This window comes from Phoenix dactylifera, chromosome 13, assembly GCF_009389715.1.
Source record: "Phoenix dactylifera cultivar Barhee BC4 chromosome 13, palm_55x_up_171113_PBpolish2nd_filt_p, whole genome shotgun sequence".
Classification (NCBI taxonomy): Eukaryota; Viridiplantae; Streptophyta; class Magnoliopsida; order Arecales; family Arecaceae; genus Phoenix; species Phoenix dactylifera.
This window is the reverse complement of record NC_052404.1, coordinates 9,684,224-9,697,188: the sequence shown is the minus strand read 5'-3', so window position 1 is coordinate 9,697,188 and position 12,965 is coordinate 9,684,224. Positions and strand designations below refer to the sequence as shown.

The following is a 12,965-nucleotide window of genomic DNA, read 5'->3' as shown; positions in this document are numbered from 1 at the left end:
ATGGTCTCTAGGAAGCTTCTGTTATTCGTCAAAAGCTTGTAGAATCAACAGGCATACAGCATGACAGGATCGTATTATAGGAGCCAAAATTTTTAGATAACAGGATCGTACCATAGGAGCCAAAATTTTTAGATAAAGAGTGTCCTGAGACCGAGGCAACGAAGCCGATCACTGGCTGTATTGCCCAACCTAAACAAATCAGCCACTGGACTCTGACCGAACTCATTTTCACAGACAGATTAGATCCCATCAATGCTTGGACTTCCAGCCAAGCTGGTGCAGGTTATTAGCAATTACGGGGAGTTGAAGCTGCATTCCAACTGATTGGCTTGGTAAAGCCACCGCATGTTGAACTCTCCTATATCAATAAAGACATTGCCTGGTTCACAATTACCTTAAAGTCATGTAACTGATTTTATTTGCTATTAACATTAAGGAGGCAGGCGCCATGGCTCAAACTACAACTTACTTCTCTACTCATACTACTCAGAAAAAAAAAGAAGCTGAAACTAACATGCTTAAATAATGTAATTAAACACAGTCACATACTACAGTTCTCTTCTTGGTTCTTCCACTTGATTCTTCAGCTTCCAGATACATTGAAGACTAATCCATGATTCTTCAGCTTCCAAAAAATTACAAATTATTTTTTCAACACATCTCAGTGGGCTCTTCAGAACTCTCCTCTTCAGTCTCAACATCGTCAGTGTCGAGAAAATCACGAGACACCTTACTAGTATATTCCCACGGGGCGAAGTTTGACTTTGATGAAGACGCAGGATCATCGTAGTAGCACGTCGGGCAATCTATATTATGCTTGATGTAGTATTTCATGCAAACCTCATGGTATGTATGGCCGCACGGCTTGCGCTCCACCACCTCGCTCGGCTGGAACTCCGCCAGACACACCATACACTTCTCGCTAGGCTCCAGGATATCTGTCATCACCTCAAACTCTGCCTTCAGAGCCACCGTGTCGAGTGGAGAGGCTACTGCATCCTTCGCATGTGCATGAGCGAGATACGATATGACCCCCTCAAAGTAGCGTTCTTTCCAGTCATCGGAAAACGGTCCACGGAGAACGCTAGCGACGGCTTTGGACGACAGCTCAAGCGATAGGAAGCCGTCGAGACTGAAAGCCTCCAGCTTCTCGGTAGTAGGAACCTCAGTCACGGTCTTCAGGATCTTGTATCCGTCCTCAAAGCACAGGAACGTCCGGCGTGTCTCCTTCAACAGGACTTTGAGCGCCATCGTGTTCCTCAGTATTCGGTCGACATGGTCTCTGAATCGAGTCACCGAGAGGTCGAGAGTGGTTTCTTGACGTCGGTGGAGCTGCATGATGACCAAGGAGAGAGTGGTCGACGAACAAAGAAGGGGAAGAAAGACGGGTTACCTACAGAAGGAGAGTGGTCGACGAACAAAGGAGGAGAAGAAAGAAGGGTTGCCTACAGAAGGAAGAGTGGTCGACGAACAAAGGAGGAGAAGAAAGGAGGGTTGCCTACCGAAGGCTATGGTGGAGAGAATATATAGGACGCGTTTAAAGACAGTTTTCCTAAATCCTAATATAAGTAGGAGTAGCAATTTAAAGAGTAGGGGGAATAGGAAATTAGCCAAGATATAATCCACTTCCGAGTAGGAGACCGACTTAGAGTTATCGAGGGGCACCGAGAGTTGCATTGAAAACTGAAAAGAGGAGATGGCCGTTAATTGATGGCCTCGACTTTTGGGTTCCCACATTCAATGGTATAAGATCTTGCGGTTGAACGGATCGTTCGGTTATCCATTTGACATTGTGGACCACGGGAGCACAAAATCTACAGTGATTTAAAGAAAAAAAAAGGGGAAATTAATCCCCCACGCTCTAGAAGACTCCACTATAACAATAAATTCCTATTGAGTAGTCTCGTAACGACTAGACCAACAATTTCAGTAAATTTAATTTCCGATCCTTAAGAATATTTCTTTTTTTTTCTATGAGATAAAAATACCCCTCCCTCATAAATACTCGGTTTCTTCTTCCCAAATTGAAACTTACCTTCTTCTTCCCCCATTACGCCTTCCTATCCCACGCCGCGGCCGGCGGCCGACGGCCGCTTCCCTGTCCACCGCCTCGGCGCCTTCCAGTCTGCAGTCACACTCATCTTCCTCCTCCTCGCCGCCGCCACCCTCCTCCTCCCGCACGGCCGCACCCTCTCACTCCCGACCTCCTCTTCCTCCTTGCTTCCCTCACCTTTGCCCTCCTCTCCGCAGCCTCCGCCCACTCGGCCACCGCCTACCAGACCTTCGACCTCCAAGCCAAGTGTGACTCCCTCTCCACCGCTGTCTCCGCCGCCGCCTCCCTTGCCTTCGCCCTCCACCCGCACTTCTTCCCCACCGTCGCTGCCCGCGAAAGAATCCAGAGAAGAAAGAGTCTCGGCTACGCTTCACTGGCCACGTCGCCGAGCCACCACCGGCCTCGCAGGAGGAGAAGAAAGGAGGGAGGAGAAGAAAGAAGAAAGAAGAAAGAAGAAGCTTCAGGAAGAAGAGAAGAAAAGAGAAAAGAAAAGGAAAAGAAAGAAAAATAAATAAATAAATACATATATATATATATATATATATGAATGAATCAATAAATAAACAATTAAGATAATAAATAAATATATTTTAATAAAATAAAATAATAAATAAAATAACTAAATAAATAAATAATGTTTCGACACTCTTTCGGCGCCGCTGGCCTCGCGGGAGGAGAAGAAAGAAGAAGAGGCTTCGGGAAGAAGAGAAGAAAAAAAAGAAAAAAAAGAAAAAAAGGAATAAAAGAAGAATAAATGAATAAATAAATAAATAAATGCATAAATAAATATATATATATGAATGAACGAATAAATAAATAAGATAATAAATAAATATATTTGAATAAAATAAAATAATAAATAAATAACGATCTGGCACTCTTCCGAGAAGAAAGAAGAAAGAATAAGAAGCTTCGGAAAGAAGAAAAGAAAAAAAAGAAAAAAAAGTACAAAAAAGAAAAAAAGAAGAAAAAGAAAAATATATATATATATATATATATGAATGAACGAATAAATAAATAAATAAATAAGATAATAAATAAATATATTTCAATGAAATAAAAAAATAAAAAAATAAATAACTAAATAAATAAATAAATAACGATCGGCGCCGGAAGAAAAAAAAGGGAAAGAAAAGAAAAAAAGAAAAATAAAGAAAAATAAAGTTAACTCACCATTGCAATGATATAGCATAGCATACATTTAAGTAAACTTGGTACGCAGTTAATCAATGTTTGAACATTTAATCTAGCCTGGCACACAGTTAAATAAGTTTGAAACATACTTAATCTAGCCTGGCGCACAGTTAAATCATCTTGGAATATAATTAAGTCTTCTCTGCACACAGTTAAATCTTCTTTGCACATAATTAAGTTAAGATGACTTAATATTGCAAAAAGTTTGAAATCAGTTAACTCTTTTTTTGAGTAGTTAATTCTTAACTTAATTGTGTGCAACGAAGATTTAATTGTGTGCACAGAAAAGACTTAACTGTGTGCATAGAAAATTTAACTGTGCAAAGAAGACTTAACTGTGTGCAGAGAAGACTATATTCAAAGAAGATTTAACTGTGTACAAAGAAGACTAATCTATGTACAAAGAAGATTTAACTATATGCAGAGAAGACTTAACTATATTATGAGATGATTAAACTGTGTGCCATGCTAGATTAAGTATATTCCAAGCTTACTTAACTGTGTGCCGAAAAGATTTAACTGTGTGATATTGATTAACTGTGTGCAGAGAAAATTTAAATATGTGCAGAGAAGACTTAACTATATTTATGAGATGATTTAACTTGTGTTAGGCTAGATTAAGTATGTTCCAAGCTTACTTAACTATATGCCAGGCTAAATTATGTGTTCAAACATTGATTAACTGCGTGCCAAGCTTACTTAAATATGTGTCATGCTATATTATTGCAATGATGAGTTAACTTTATTTTTTTTTCTTTTTCTTTTCTTTCCTTTTCTTTTTTTTCTTTTCTTCCGGCGTCGGAAGAGTGTTGGATTGTTATTTATTTATTATTTTATTTCATTAAAATATATTTATTTATTATATTATTTATTTATTTATTCATTCATTCATATATATATATATATTTCTTTTTTTTTATTTCTTTTTTTCTTTTCTTTTTTCTTCTCTTCTTTCCGAAGTTTCTTCTTCTTTCTTCTTTCTTCTCCTCCCTCCTTTCTTCTCCTCTCGCAAGGCCGATGGCGCCGGAAGAGTGCAGGATCGTCATTTATTTATTTAGTTATTTATTTATTTATTATTTTTATTTCATTGAAATATATTTATTTATTATCTTAATTATTTTTTTATTTATTCGTTCATTCATATATATATTTATGCATTTATTTATTTATTTTTTCTTCTTTTATTCCGTTTTATTTTTTTATTTTTTTCTTTTTCTTTTCTTATCTTTTTTCTTCTGTTCTTTCCGAAGCTTCTTCTTCTTTCTTCTTTCTTCTCCTCCCTCCTTTCTTCTTCTCCCGCGAGGTCGGCGGCGCCGAAAGAGTGTCGGATCATTATTTATTTATTTAATTTTTATTTATTTATTTTATTATTTTATTTTATTGAAATATATTTATTTATTATATTAATTGTTTATTTATTTATTCATTCATTTATATATATATATATATTTATGCATTTATTTATTTATTTGTTTATTTTTCTTTTCTTTTTTTATTTCTTTTTTTCCTTTTTCTTTTTCTTTCTTTTCTTTTTCCTTTCCTTTTTTCTTTTCTTCTTTCGGAAAATTTTTCTTCTTTCTTCTCCTCCTGCGAGGCTGGTAGCGCCGGAAGAGTGCTGAGGCCGGCGGTGGCTTGACGACGTGGCCGGTGGAGCGCGACCGAGACCTTTTCTCCTCCGGATCCTCTTGCGGGCGGCAATGGTGGGGAAGAAGCGCGCGTGGATGGCGAGGGCAAGGGAGGCGGCGGCGGAGAGGGAGTCGCACTTGGCCTGGAGGTCGGAGATCTAGTAGGCGGCGGTCGAGTGGGCGGAGGCTGCGGAGAGGAGGGCAAAGGCGAGCGAAGCGAGGAGGAAGAGAAGGTTGGGAGTGGGGGCGCGGGAGGAGGGTGGTGGCGGCGGCGAGGAGGAGGAAGATGAGTGCGGCGGCGGATTGGAGAGCATCGAGGCGGTGGACGGGGGAGTGGACGTCAGCCGTGGCGGGGGATAGGAAGGCGTAATGAGGGAAGAAGAAGGTGAGTTTCGGTTTGGGAAGAAGAAACCGGGTACTTATGAGGGAGGGGTACTTTCGTCTCATAAAAAAATAGTTGAAAATGTGCTGGACCAGTTGTTATGAAACTAGTCAACTGGGATTTACGGTTATAGTGGAGTCTTTTGGAGGGTGCGGAAGTAATTTCTCCAAAAAAAATTGTTTGAACGGCAAATTTATCTTATTGCCGAGATCTATTGGCAGGTTTTAGAATCTAAAATACGATCAACCATACCAATTATCTGGTATAATTTGACATTGGTTTGGCGCCACATTGGAGGCACATGCTTTTAATTATTTCAAATCATTTACAAATATTAATATATTATTTTATCGTCTCACACAATCTTAGGACTCAATTCATGCATGAAAAGAATGGGGTGAGTGTGGTTAATTGAAAAACAAACAAAAAACACCTTTATTTTGTTGGAGTTTTCAAAAAAGAAAAATGAAAAAAGTGGCATTTCTATAAAATAAGATTCTCATGTTCTATGAAAAAAAATCATGGAGGACACGTACGAAAAAGCTACTTTTCCAATGGTTGGCAATTGGAGTCCTTTCTTTTTCTCTAAAAGTACCCTTAAGATATCAAAACCCATGTATAAAGTCTTCCTCTTTATTAAATGTATGATAGGTATTTTATACAACTTTTTTAGAAAATAGATTCTCAACTAAACTTAAGTCACTATAGGATATACCACTTTTTTATGATTAACCAAATATATCAAAACTATCGCAACAAATTAATTTTGGTTTTCTTAATAAAAAACAACTTAATGATAAGAGTGACCGCTTTTGTTTACATGTTTAAAGGAAAAAGAAGTTTTAAAAGAGCTGTATGGTTACCATCAAACAAGGAAAGTATACGTACTAATGCAAGACATGACCTAGTATAAATGAAATAGCAGGAAAATAAAGCATATGAGAGTCCTAAGTGGTCCCTAAATCTTGTTAAATAAAAACAAAAAAAAAGAGAGGAAAGTTCACTATAATTATTTATTAGTACAGTAGACTATTCTTACAACAGTGCCATTGGCCATCGAAATCAATGGCAGGAAGCTCGGCAGATAGGCAGGGGTAAGTCGAAAGTCGGTGTAGGAATCTCGTCAACGGCATCCGCTCGTTCCAACTTCATACGCCATCATTGAATTCCACGACGAAAAAGGCACGCAGGTCAGACCACGTGCTCCTGATCACCAATTTTTTCCAAGGTCTCTTTGAGCTTGGCCTTCGTTTGGAACTTGGAAAAGCTTATATGGAAGTCTCTGAAGAATCCTATTGGGCTCCAAAACCTACGTAGTGAGTACAATACAAACTAAAAGAGTAGCAACTAGTGCGTGTGGGCTATCTTCCAACCTTCCTTCGGACAAGTACCACAAGATCTCACTACATTCAACTCATATAGTCAGATCTAGAGTACTTGTCCCTCTTGCATGCTCCCCACTGTAGTCTCTCTCTTTCAAACTGATTAGCTTTGAGGCTCTCTCGGCATCTCTGGAACATCCTTCCTGTTTTGAGAAAGGAGAGATCAAGGCGAGGGATAAACTATTGTCTGCCTCCTCAGCCTCCCAATCTCTTTTCCTCTTCTCATGCCTCGATGCGATGTTAAGCGATAGATCCAGATCCGGCCCGTGATCGTCGTATCTCCATCTCATCATGCGTTGCCCTCCCAGGCTCGGTGATGGTGTCGTTCTTTGCTGTTCAATCTCTTGGGTGCAGGTCTTGCTAAATCGACCAGCCTGCTGGATTCCTCTTTCATGCAACTGGGATATGGAGTAGGGTTCTACTCCTCTTGGTCTGAACTGGTGTCTTCCAATTTTATGATCATATAGCTGATGGAAATCTTCAAATGTTCCGCCCTCGCTGCTAGCTCGATCGTTTCGAGTAAAACTGCCCATATGGATATCCCGAATGCCCATCACATTCACACCTTGATGACCTCTGAAGATCATCTCTGCAGCTGAACTGTGAAGCCCCAGACTCATGGTATCCCAATACCCATGACCATTCAAAGAAGAGTCATATCTGGTTAGGAATAAGGATATATAGTATGTCATGGGATTGCTTAAGTTGAGCATGTTTCTATAACAATTAATGAAGGATGGTTGTAATCTAATGAACTAAATAAACCTTGAACAGGTATGAGGTCTTTGATGAAAGTCACGTAACATGGGAAGATGGTTAAAGCTGTCTGCGTACCGCTCCCTGTCTTCAACCATGTTCTTCGAATCATTTGTAACTGCATGATACTTCCGTTTTAGCAAAAAAAAAAAAAATCATCTGTAACTGCAATTTTAAAGGTGAGCCTTAAACTATGTATATATCATCCATGAAGAAATAATAAATCCTATTTTGAGCTTTCTTATAGTGCCTTCCATCGAGAATTAGCTTACCTTGACCGGATTCATCAATCTTTTTGCTCCTATACATCTGACATCAAACAAATTTCACCATTATAAAGAGAAGGAAATAGGAAATTTAACATATATGAATAGTAATATCAGATTAGTTGAAGAAATTACTTGTAAGTGACTCTTGATATGAGCGATGCTAAGGCCCTTGATGTTCATCGACCGGAGAACTGACTTAGGCGTTGCTCCTGCACCTCAAGAGTGAAGAAGAAGACGAACAGATTGATGAAATCTTAAAATAGAAAATCGGTAAGAATCCATATCTTATTGCGCATCAGAAAGTATCATGATCAACTCACGATCTTGGCCACCGAGCCTCTCGACAGCATGAACAAAGCAACGATGGAGATCCGGTGTCCATCGTAACCTAGGATTCTTCGATCGGATGTATTGCCGTACGGATCCTGAGCTCCCCTTCTTCTTGCTTTCATCAGTCGTGCTATTGCTCGAGCTTCCTCCATGTCTTGGGTTTTCATCACCATCCTCCTCATCTTCTTCTTTGTCAGTAGATTTCTCAGAAAATTTCTTTGCCATCATACTTCCTACTCCTTAGTTCTCACTCAAGGATGAAATTAGCAAGATAAACCAAGAGGTAGCTCTAACCATCTCCAATTGCCCGATCACTTCCTCTAGAATCCAAGGAACACCTGAGACTGGATTGGCCCACCGATCGATGGTGATCCCATCAAGCAAGCGAGATGGGTTAGATCATCAATTCGCCATCATATCATCTTAGCTGACATCTGGAGAGAGAGAAACAAGGAAGAACCTCCAAAAACCCTAATCCTAACGCTCAGAGACAACTCTTTCTCTCTCTCTCTCCCCCCATTCTATGTATAGCCTATGCATGAGTGGGCATGTGTTGATATTGGGATGTTCACACGCGGAAGCTAATTGCTTATGCGCGCATGGAGTTGGAACACCATGCACCCATACATACGCATACATGTAAGCCTTGGCAACATCAACACATGCGCATGCATGCATGTATGGCTATGAGAGAGAGAAGGGTGAGGTGGAGGAGCGGTGGGAAGTAGGAACTCTGTGAGATCACGTTGCTGACTCTTTGATGCGAGCTGTCGGCGAGACCGAGACCTGAAGATAGATGTCACTCTCTCGTCGAGAATCACGGAATTAATCTAACTTGCCCAAAAATAATCTCGCAGCATTTTTTCTCCACACCTCTCGTCATGTTGGCTAATTACATGCAACTTATCAGTTCCATTATTTTTCAACGTAGAATACTCATCCTCCACTTATTATAACAGGCTAAAAGCAGTTAGTTTTACAATGTTAGGCCACCTGAACAAAGAATAATCTCACGGCTCAGAGAGTTTGTTGAACGTTATTCTCTGCTCTTCCTTGATAAAAACATCCCTACTATATCAACTCAAGTAATGCCTTTTTAGCTCACAAATACCTGATCTTGAAGTTACGCTCAGTGCACACACAGGCATTGGAAGCAAATCAGTGCATGGAATGACTGTGACTCATGCGATGATACTGGGATTCACTCCACAGCCCAAGTGGCATAAAAATTATTGCTTTAGCATGTACTCATAAAATAGATCGTCATAGCCTGTCACTTAGCTAGCTTGTAGCCACTTCCTATGGCCAAATGCAACCGGTAATTTCGGAAGTTTAATCTTAAGGCATTCTTTCCGCTATACAATTTTGTAAAACATTGGAATTCATTAAGGGAGACATGTTCCTATTCTATAATTAGACAAAAATTCTTGAAGGTTATCAAGCATTACACCCAAATATGTGAGGGATTCACAATTTGGAATTTTTTTCCTCTAAACCTCCTAAAATCCATAACCATCCAAATGAGAAGCCAAAAAGGAAGGAGACCTTCTGCTTCATGTGCAGACAGATCAATCATATGGCGAAGGACTACTACCATAAAAAGACTGAATCTTGGAAGAAAGGATTATCTAAACCTCAAGCGAACATGGTTGAAGATGGTTCTGGATCTTTCTTTAGGTTAGAAAATCAAACCCTTTAATATTCTGTGTCTATTCTTCTTGTGATTGGTTGCTTGATTCTGGAGCTAATTTGCATGTTTATTTTGATCGCTCCTAGTTGTCTACCTTTCAGGAGTTAAGTAGAGAAGGTGTAATGCTTGATAACGGCTCCTCAGCACAAGTGTTAGACAAAAACTTCGAAGGAGACATGTTCCTATTCTATAATTAGACAAAAATTCTTGGAGGTTATCAGCATTACACCCAAATATATAAGAGAGAAGTGAGGGATTCGCAATTTGGAATTTTCTTCTTTGCATGTTAATGTCAAGAACATTCATATGTTGAAAAATTCATGTAATATATTTATGGCTGATCGCTATCTATCTTTTTCTCAAAGAAAGATGACAATTTCCTAACATATTTGGGTCGTTCCGTCCCCCTTGGCCAGCCATTCCAGCCCATCCAATCAAGTCAAGGATTAAAACCAGCCTTGCGGTCTACCAAGAAGCCAACTGGAGCGGTTGTTTATCCTCCTTTTTCTTGAGAATAACCACCCGAAGCTGTCAAAGATTTAAATCCTGCATGGAAACTGGTACCGAGACTCTTGAGTCCATCACAGCGCAAACCAACAACATTTTTTTTCTAAGTAGGACACCCAAATGATTGAATTTGGAGTCCGGGACCACAGAAAAAAATTCCACAACTTGAACTTGCCCGGTGCGGCTAGTCCTCGAACCTATCACATCTGACAACCACTGCTTTCAGAAGCGGCAATATTATTCAACCTCTTTAAAACTATTTAACTTGATTCAACTTGTTGCTGCTCGAATTGGGTTACTTATTTAATAAAATAATTTGATCCATATAGCCCAATGTACACCAAGATTAGAAGGGCACGGAGCTCTTTTTGGATGGAGATTTAATCATGATTGTTGTGGTCCCTGTTTGATGACTTTCTTTGACTTATAGGAATGTGAATTGTCCTTGTTTTGGAAGCATATTTACCATATTGGTTGGTGGTGTAATGACCAGATTATGTGCCATTTAGTATCTAGTTTTAAATATGTTGGTTTGGTTTTGTGTCAAAGTTCATATATTCTTTGTTTATGATTTTTTTTAGCCAACTAATCTTAACTGGGGCTAGTTAAGGGACAACCACTACGTTTGCAGCAATAACATTCTTGGTCCCGGCCGGAAATTAAGCAGACTTTGTGAGACAAAGTATCAGCAGGTTAACGTACGATAACTTAAAAATAGCGTTTATGAGGGTTGGGTACGGGTCCATGGACGCGACCCGCGTAGGGGCCAAAGCTGCACCCAGATGAGATGGGGAGGGATTTCTTTTCTTGAGCTTTGTGGAGCCTAATTTGTGACATTCTTCGAGGTCCTTTGAACTTTTGGAAGCATATTTACCATATTGGTTGGTGGTATAATGACCAGATTAGGTGCCTTTTAGTATCTAGTTATAAGTGTGTTGGTCTGGTTTTGTATCAAAGTTCATATATTAATTCTTTATTAATTTATTTAAATTGATCCAATTAATCTTAACTGGGGCTAGTTAAAATGATGCATGTTTAGGGGTTGAAGGCGCTTGAAATGTTCGAATCAGGTAATGGCTTATTTCATTTTCAGGAGAAGGTTGGGCGTGCATGGTGGAGTAGCTTGAAACTTCCGGTTGTATGCGCAACATGTGCAACCCGAGTGCCCCCCTGCCCTTTTTCTTTTTCCTTATGCAAAAGAAGATTTCTAAAAAAAGGGAAAAAAAAATTAAATAGCTAGAAGATAGTTTGCATGAGAACATATGCCAACCATGTTCATCGTCTCTAGTGCATACGTCACATATACCTAACTCGTTCTCTAAACTTTTGCCTTGATGAAAATAACGCAAGCTGCCCTACTTTCTTTACGTCTTTGGATATGTTAAGGAATAATAGTCCCATATCGGATAGATTAAGGACTCTTGTGGTTCTTATATACTATTGCACCGATCGATCTATCTAAATGCTCAAAATTTTATATAGAATCTTAACATGGCATCAGGTTTTCAGATAGGATCTTAACGTACAATGTACTCATTGGCACAATGGCCTAATATGATATCACAAGGCAATAATATTGACATTGCAGAAAAAAAATGGAATAGAGTTAGTTATTCTTCCTGGGGTAATTATAATTTTTTACTATGTGTTTTTATTTGGAATAGCTCTAGAGTTGAGAGCATTTTAATTAAGCAAGTTTGATAATAATTACAGTTCTAAATCTTATTCTTGCTTTGCTTTAAAAAAAAAAAAAAAGAATTGCCTGAGAATTTTGTAGTATTTCCATGGGAGAATTTCAAAAGGACGACACCTTCACTTTCATTTCACACCAGATGGTCTACTACAGAATAAATATCATATCACATCTTGAGGGATTCAAACATGAATCCTTGCATCATCGTTATATTCATTTATTGTCCGATCTCCATGGATGTGGAAATTAATTAACACTCCTCCAATCACCATCCAAGTCTCACATAAATATCTTGGAATGACAAATGACTAATACAAGTTACCTAACCCTTTCTTCTGGAAGGAAAACACTGTTACTGCTTTCCTCCATGCGCATTACATTAGCCTAGCTTGTTTAAATTTTTGATAAAAGCAACATATTAGAAACCACCAATAGAGCCATAGGAATTACTACCACTCGCATCCAATTAATTGGCGTTGTCACACGCTTGGATGTGAGTCATACTCCTGTACATAAAATATTTTATCTTTATCTCATGACCTATATCATACTTTATTCAGCCTAGTGATCAATTATACAAATTAACTCTTGATTTTATTTTAGAAGACTAAATTTCTTTACATTTTGGAAGAAAATAGAGAAGACTTAAGCTACAATATATTCCCCTCCCTTCCTTCCACTCGGCTCTCAGGATGTTGGGGTCCATGTTTATAATCAATGGAAACTACTCTTTGTCTCCATTTCAGCTCTCTTTTCCATCTCTATCCTCTCTCTCTCTTCCACTCGCCTTTGGTCAATTGAATTGTGTCTCATTAGTCATCAAGATGCGGGATCCACAAAATTTTGGATCGAAAAATTGTGGGTACAAGAATTCGTTGTAAAATGGGTTTGAATTTACGACTGCAAGTATAGCTCCAAAAAAAAAAAAAAAAAAAAAAAGACAATTGAAACATCATTCAAGGCATGCAAATATATTTAATTAAGTAAATATATTATGTTATAAATTTGATTATTTTAAAAAAGACGATGAAAGAAAAAAATATACTTTACTTTATGAACGATTAAAATATCAATAAAATCATGC

The 12,965-nt window shown here is 38.6% G+C and overlaps 2 protein-coding genes across 3 annotated transcripts; both read right to left on the bottom strand.

The window, feature by feature from the left end:
• Positions 1-651: 651 nt before the first annotated feature.
• On the bottom strand, positions 652-1,251 carry LOC120112947 (E3 ubiquitin-protein ligase RING1-like). The gene has a single exon (XM_039133165.1). It carries the CDS (start codon positions 1,249-1,251, stop codon positions 652-654), a length of 600 nt encoding a protein of 199 aa, XP_038989093.1.
• Positions 1,252-6,227: 4,976 nt separating this feature from the next.
• On the bottom strand, positions 6,228-8,502 carry LOC103706719. 2 transcript variants are annotated; one of them, XM_017842677.3, is made up of 5 exons: positions 7,982-8,502; positions 7,794-7,876; positions 7,665-7,701; positions 7,402-7,510; positions 6,228-7,296 (listed from the first exon to the last, which is right to left on the bottom strand). In XM_017842677.3, exons 1-5 carry the CDS (start codon positions 8,217-8,219, stop codon positions 6,669-6,671), a joined length of 1,095 nt encoding a protein of 364 aa, XP_017698166.1. In that variant the 5' UTR covers positions 8,220-8,502; the 3' UTR covers positions 6,228-6,668. The 2 variants fall into 2 exon arrangements, with proteins under 2 accessions (XP_017698166.1, XP_017698168.1); XM_017842679.3 differs by having other exon boundaries at positions 7,794-7,870.
• Positions 8,503-12,965: the final 4,463 nt, after the last annotated feature.